The sequence below is a fragment of the Patiria miniata genome, unplaced genomic scaffold (genome assembly GCF_015706575.1).
Source record: "Patiria miniata isolate m_02_andy unplaced genomic scaffold, ASM1570657v1 HiC_scaffold_27, whole genome shotgun sequence".
NCBI lineage: Eukaryota > Metazoa > Echinodermata > Asteroidea > Valvatida > Asterinidae > Patiria > Patiria miniata.
In genome coordinates, this window is record NW_024037066.1 from 2,730,054 (window position 1) to 2,737,528 (window position 7,475).

At 41.8% G+C, this 7,475-nt stretch overlaps 2 protein-coding genes across 2 annotated transcripts; one reads left to right on the plus strand and one right to left on the minus strand.

Annotated features, from left to right (window-relative positions):
* Window positions 1-791: 791 nt before the first annotated feature.
* Window positions 792-4,898, minus strand: LOC119734227 (coiled-coil domain-containing protein 151-like). The gene is made up of 13 exons (XM_038207598.1): window positions 4,664-4,898; window positions 4,340-4,464; window positions 4,091-4,168; window positions 3,767-3,940; window positions 3,483-3,587; window positions 3,258-3,380; window positions 2,932-3,091; window positions 2,680-2,786; window positions 2,402-2,562; window positions 2,140-2,302; window positions 1,797-1,931; window positions 1,528-1,606; window positions 792-1,041 (listed from the first exon to the last, which is right to left on the minus strand). Exons 1-13 carry the CDS (start codon window positions 4,749-4,751, stop codon window positions 914-916), a joined length of 1,626 nt encoding a protein of 541 aa, XP_038063526.1. The 5' UTR covers window positions 4,752-4,898; the 3' UTR covers window positions 792-913.
* Window positions 4,899-5,580: 682 nt separating this feature from the next.
* On the plus strand, window positions 5,581-7,461 carry LOC119734563 (IgGFc-binding protein-like). The gene is made up of 2 exons (XM_038208097.1): window positions 5,581-5,754; window positions 5,939-7,461. The coding sequence occupies exons 1-2, from the start codon at window positions 5,676-5,678 to the stop codon at window positions 7,459-7,461; spliced, it is 1,602 nt and encodes a 533-aa protein (XP_038064025.1). The 5' UTR covers window positions 5,581-5,675.
* Window positions 7,462-7,475: the final 14 nt, after the last annotated feature.

A 7,475-nucleotide genomic window follows, 5' to 3' on the forward strand; every position in this document is an offset into this window, starting at 1 on the left:
AGCTCCTTCTATCGGGTACATTCCCAACTTCGTCCCCAGTGCTTACTTTATTTCCAACCTCGTTTGGGTACATTCCATAAACGTATTCTAAAACCATGCTGTCCAAATTGACCAATCAGTAGCTTAATTAGTCCACATTTCTTATCAAACTGATGTCACAGTTTCTAAAGTCATCTAGATTTCTCTTCCTTCGCAATCAACAAATTTCGGATTTTTTTTGGGGGGGGGGGGGCACCTGGCCGGGGGGGGGGGGGGGAGGGGGAGGGGCACTGGGCACTCCCCCCCCCCCCCTACGCTACTGATGCGACGACAATCAGACGTTCACACCATCATTGCTCTGCACGCGTGAATGCCTGATCCTCAGACTAGGGGTACTGGTGTACGGAGCCCACAGAGGACATTATGCGTGGCTAAAAAAAAATAATGCGCATTATAATTGAACAACTCAGGTTGACCTGTAATATTTATTATTTTTCATACTGCATTAGCCCCAAGAAGGCCTTATAAGCCTTTTTGAACTGTTTCGTTTTCTTCATAGTAAAGGAATTTGTTATTCTATATCAAAATTTACAATTGAGATAACGTAATAGATTGCTATCGTTCAACGTGTCAGTTTCTATAGTCTATAGGTATAGAGCGAGCCCTTTTTTTGTTTCGAAATGTCTTGATTGCACATCACAAAAAGTAGTGGGTTAACATGAGCATTTGTTTTACTGATCGGTTAAAAACAGATCACAACAGGAGTGTCGAGACAATTAAGCTTATTACTGGAATAGTGGGTTTTTTTTTTTTTTTAGATTTTAGGCCTACACCAAGCTCCTTAACGCTTTGTACCGTGTTCCCAAACAGTCAAAGTAAACCCGTGTAGGTCTGTTGCATTTTATGACCAGTAGTTATATTTTGGGTGTTTCCTTTATTTCTTTCGGCGTCCTCTGGCCCTTTTCTTGTTTTTCTTCTGGTCCATGAGCATCTGTCCTTCTCGTTTGATGTCAGCATTGGTCATCATGTCTTCGTTATCCTGGCTGTCATATCCAAAGTCATCTGCGGATTTCAAATCATTTTACTGCGTTAGATTTTAGTGTCCGCTTTGTAAATGCCTGTGTCTTTTAGGGCGTGCATTACCAAGATGGCGCTATTTGCTACGCGTGCGTCGCGTGAATTAATTCCCGCGGTGCCATGTTTTCGCCACTGATCTTATCCTTCAATATATTAGTCATTTATTTGTCTTTATAAAGACTTGTCTACGAAGACATATCATCTAAACTCCTGCAAAAGGTAAAAAATGTATGTTTTCATAGCATTTCTTTGCACGTATATTTAACATAAATTAGGCATGAATGGGGTAAGAGTTATCCCAGTTAACATAGGCCTAATAAGCCTCTGTACTGATGACGTCTCACTTTGTTTACAGATGCACTTTCCTATGGAGCCAGTGGGGGACCACGGTCCACTGAGCACCATAGGAAAGCACACACGTAAACAAAGTGTGACGTCATCGGTACAGAGGCTTATTCTCATCAACTGTACCTGAGTCGTAAGAATCCGGCTCGTCCAAACGAACTCGCAGGTTTTCAGTCTTCTGCCTATTTTCCATGAACTCATGGAACTGGAGGAAAGTTAAAAAACATAATAAATAGCGTAAAAAGTAGATTATTGTATTTCTTAAACGCATGTTTGTCTTCCTTGAGAGGTTTACTGTTGAATCCTGACATTGTCGCCATAATAGTCGCCATCATACTATACCGCCATTGTCATAAATGTCACAGTCGTCGTTCTTTTGTCAAATTAATTTTTACCTCCGTGCTGTTCATGATTTTCTTGAACGACGCACTGTCTCGAACATTTGCCTGCGTCATCAACTTCTGCAGTTTGTTTTCGCATATTTGAAGTTGGTCCAGATAATCATCTGGGTTGGCATTGTTCTTCATCGGCTGTAAAAGAGCATCGGAAAATATTCTTTTAGAAAGACCCAAAAATAATCATATAAAACACAAAACAGTTTCCGCTCGAATTCTTTGAATTTATGTAAACCGATGAATTTACACTTAACACTAAATTTACACTTTTACAATTAACTTTGGTAAACAAATCACTGAAATGACATTGCTTTAGAAAAGAAAACCAAGAGATTTGATTTACTGGCTTGAGTTTGATATCCTTCAGGGTGTCGTAGAGATGACGGATTCCATTCTTGACGTCAGTGGTAACCATGTGGTTCCTATGCACGCTGTTGCGTAACAAGTCGCGTCTTTGCTCCGTCTTACCGAGATGTTCCTGCATCTTCTCAAGCATTTGCTGGCCTCTATAAGTCATCAACCACAAAGGAAAGAGTAAACGTTGATGATTTAACAAGCATACAAATAAATAGACACAAAGTGTGAAGGACAGACAGACGACTTACTGGGACATTTTACTCTCTCCGCTGTACTTCATTGCTTCGTAGTGTTGCGTCAGTTGCCGTTTTTGTTCGCTCAGCCATTTCCGCTGTTTCTCCGAGGTGCGTTTCTGAGCCAAAAGATGCTCATATGTGCCTCCCTGATTCATGAAGCGGGCCTCAATTTCCTGTCAAAGGGATCAATAATTCACTTTAATCAGTGGATATAAGCTGATGCCAACAGAAAAGATCATGGGCAAGAAAGACCTGTAGCATTTTATAGTTTTGGGGTTCAAATGTCATACCTCGATACTGGACACGCCTGTTGCCTCTTGGATTCGCTTGAATGCCTCCTCATATGTCGTGACCTTGACCCAGTTATCCTCATCCATCTGTGACTGACGTTTGCTTTCTATGTAACCATGACAACAAAGTTAAACCTTCAATTAGCACACGACCGCCGTTCAGTGTTAGTTTCTTGTTCTGACTAAGTTGTCTCATAGATTTTTTGTTCTGTCTTACAAAGTTGTCTCACGAGAATATCAGTTTGTCTATACCTTGCGATGGGTCGTCTGTTTGAAGTGTTGCGCGCGCTCGCTTCTCAATCTTGTCCGCCATTTCCTTTTGTTTCTCCGCCTGCTTCTTCATCCGGGTCAGTGTACGATCACGTGACCGCTTTGCTTCGATCATTGTCTGCTCCAAGACGCTTAGCTCCGCCTGTGAGATTTACAACATCTTAGAAAATAACTCTCACTTCATACTTATCCCAGATAATTCAATGTCCATTTTTGGTTGAAAAATACTGTAAATAAATTCCTGTTTGTTGTTTGACTGGTCATTTATATGGCAAGTCAATTGCTTAACTCTATAAACTTGTTCATACCTTGGCCTGGTCTCGTTTGATTCGTGCATCCTGGCTGATCCCCGTCAACTCCCTCAACTCATGACGCTGCTCTTCAAGGGCGCCCTCTAGCGCTTTCAGCTTTTTAGGAAGGCTAAGACGTTCCTTTGTTCAATAGAAAAAAAAAAGAAGATGCATCATCATCTTCGTATTGCTTAAGATTTCATCCTTACGCCGTGGTCCTACTATGATCATATTTGTACGTACCTCTTCAAGACATCTCACAATCTCTATGTAAGTCTGCTGTAGCTTCCTTGCTGTTTCATGTTTGATTCTTGCCTTGTCAAGGTTGTTCTCTACCATACGAATTGTCTGCAGGAGAAAAGGATAACAAAAAATATATATATTTCTCCATCATTTCCCATGTATATATTCCCAGTAGTATTTACTTCAAGACATTCATAATCTATTTGTAATTCTATCGTCATTTATTTTAGTAAATGATAATTTCGAATGAACGTCTTTATTCGTGCATTAGTAACTCTTCTTACTTTGAGATCGTATTGCGCATAGTTGTTGTCGCTGTTCTTAGCCAGGAGGTCAAGTCGTGCCAATGCCGTTTCCAGCTCCTTGATGCGATTTTCTCGTTTCTCGCGTTGTTCTCTCAGGGAATTCAGCTGTTTCTCCTTCTCACACATCTTCTGATCCATCTCGGAGATGGCTTCCTTAAGTTGAAAACAAAAACAAACAAAAACCAAATTGGTCTTTAGGATGAAAAGTCGATGTTGACTCAACCGCATACCGTACCGCGAACGTAAGGAAATGACTAAATACTTAGCACCACAAAGATAAATTGTAAAGGTTTGCATTCGTACCTCTGCCGTCTTCCTCCGGAGAGCCAGATTTTCATCTCTGTGTGACTCGAGCGCTTCGTTGATAACCCGCTCGTCGCCCTGGAAACAAAACCAAAAGATTAAGAAAGGACAAAGAAACAGGCAGTGCACAAACTAAAGCAAAACATTAATAAAAGTTGGAACAATAGCACCCTGCCTCGGACAGACTAAAACTAACCCCAGTGTCTTGGGCGAGGGCGCTCTTTGCAAATGGCCATTAGTTTTTCTTACATGAAACGTCTGCTGAGCGAGATTAACCCTCTTGTCCTTGTTATTCTGTCTTAGTGCTGCAATCTCCACCTCATTAAACTGTTTGTCAACCTGGGAGCTCTCATAATACGCACGATGATCACGCTCTAACATAAAAAGTGAGAATAACAAATTAAACTTTTTTTATAAAAAAATATAGAATCTTCTTTCATTATCAACTTACTGAACATTAAAGTAGCCCTCAGCAGGCAACGATTAATTTCAAGTTCTAATGATTCAGATTTAGGCCTACACAAAAGAGTGTTTGGACACTTGTTTTCATCTCTCTGTATCAGTTAATCGTACCTTTGAGAGCAACTTTGCCTCTGCATTCATCTATGTGATCATACACCGTCCACGCATTCATGGCGCCATCTTGTTTAGCTGACGTCATGACGAAAGTTTACGATTCAAAATGTCGACCAAAAATGCATCAGTTGAGCTGAAAGTGAAACTTGATGTCACTTGGAGGCGTGGGACCTATTGCAGGTATTTGGGCTTTGCAGTTTTCTCAGACCAGCAATGTGAATGGGAAATTACCATGAATACAGTTCTTGTGTGTTACTGAAATATTGTGAATGTTGATTGAGCGCGCGTATCACCTGTTCGATGTTTTGTTTTGGATTCTTAACGCGCGCGTATTCACTTTGGCGTATAGCGCCCCACGACGTCACAACCTTTTTTTTGTGACCGAAGAATCAAAATCATAAAGTGTGACATCATTTGTTTCTATGCTGTGGCGCGGTTCCCGTTGCTACTGACGAAGAAGCAACATCCGATATAATACGAATGGAAAACAAACAAATTGTGGGTTTTTTTTATACTAAGCTTTTCATGAACACAACAGTTCAAACGATTCTATTGCCATCTGCATGCACAAATTTTGTTTTCGAAACGGTAGGACCACCAACATCGTTTAGCGCGCGAACAATGAGTTTCTTGTTTAAAATAGTGAATTGTTCTTGATGTATCACTTTCGAAATTTGATAAATAATGCATTGTCCCCTTTGACGTTGTCTATCGAGTTGTTGAATGAGTCTGGGTGTATTTTGACACTTCGAGGGACGTTTTCTGAATACAGGAGTTTAGTATTTCACGAAACTGCGAATCAGGTTTCTTGGATTTCAACTTTAAGCATCTGAGTGTATAGGCCTACACTGGCTGAGAGCATAAGCTCTTAAGATTTAGGACGTTCGTCATTTTCTTACACGCTCTTACTAGAATAAGTTGCCTCACATAAGTTCATATGTCTAGCTGGGCTGGTCAGAATTCATTTTAGTGTGAGGCTCACTTTGAAGTAGTTGATGATTACTGCAACATGGATGTCCTTAGCCAACAACGGATGAAAACAATGCTTCTAATGATTGTGTGTCTCTCTGGCCTACATGTGATAACTGGTAAGTTTGATTCGAGAAACCAATAGCCATGAACATTTTCTATAATTGACTTGAATTTTAAGCCATTTTTTTTTCAATTAAATCATTTAGCAGATGCCCAGTATCTTTTTTTTTAAATGGAATTAATATTCATGCTTGTATATGAAATACCAATGTAGCAAAACCCTTTTCGTGTTTTATATAGGTACACCAGGGAACCAGTTCATCGTTGGTTTCATGGAGAATGTTGAGTCTAAGTTTCCTCCCAAGCTTGTGATTGGTGGAAATCCACACACGTCATCAAACGTCACAGTCACGTGTCCTGGGCTGAATTTTAGCCAATCGTTTGAAGTTTTAAAACTGGAAGCGGTGCGTGTGGAGATTCCCACGGAAGCAGTGAACATTGGTACCGATCACTACAAGAACGGAATACTGATTGATTCATCAGCCGATATTACCGTGTATGGATTGAACACGGCGAGTGCAAATTCCATGGATGGATTCACCGCATTACCAACAAGATATCTGGGCGTGGAATACCAAGTGATATCAACAAATGTGTCAAATTTGTTACCATCCGATCAAAGGTGGAGCGAGTTTCTTATTATTGGAGTGTTTGACAATACAACAGTTGAAGTGCTGTTGATGGCGCCAACATTTTATCAAAATGTAAGTTACAACATCGGTGAAACTCTGAAAATAAGAGTGTCTCGTTTAGAGACAATACAACTACAGAGCCAACGAGATCTGACGGGAACACGCGTGATTTCAAGCCGGCCAATTGCTGTGATGTCCGGCAGCAAGTGCGCCAATATCCCAGTCGACATCGAGGCATGTGATCATTTAGTGGAGTTCATACCTCCAACCAACAGACTGGGCAGAGAGTTTATCCTTCCGACCTTCCTCTCCAGAATGGCCGGGGATCAGTTTAGACTGATTGGATTCGAACCACAGACCGCCGTAACAATCGCAGCGCCTAGCATCGGTAATTTTACTGTACAACTGGGTGCGGGCGAGTTCTACACCTTCGAACTGCACTCACTGGAGAGTGGTTACGTCACTAGTTCTCGACCAATCATTGTGGCCCAATATTCACAGGGAGCGTTCGCTGATGGCGGGGTCAAAGGTGACCCTACTATGCTCCTTGTAACACCCATTAACCAATGGCTACGAGCCGGCGACTCGGCAGTGGTTTTCTCAACGTATGACGTCACTGCCGATGGGCTCAAACCCGTTCAAAGCTACGTTACCGTGACGTCACGCTGTTCATTTACTGAGGACATCATCGTTGACGGTAGACCACTTTCCGTACCTAAGGAGTTAGTGACGGTGCATCCTTCTCGCGGTGAGGTTGTCGATTTCTGTGTGATGCGCTCCCCGTTGCGTCCGGGGGTGCACGTTATTTCAGCAGTGAATTCTGATGCGGCCTTTGCCGCTTATGTTTACGGATTTGGACAACACATTGCTTACGCTTTTCCTCTAGGAATAAGCGGACAACCGTTGTCGGATACAGCACCACCAAATGCCACAACCTACAGACCCAATCAGGAACGCAACACGGTGTGTTTGGGGGCAAACACCACGCACTGGACCGTCATAAGCATCTTGATCTTTGCTGTGTGCGTTCTCATTATCTGCTCCTTGGTGTTATGGAGAAAACTCAAGGCGATTACTGTAGTGATGCCAATGCGTACCGACAAGCCCCGTCCCATTGATTCGAATAAATAAACACACACAAACAT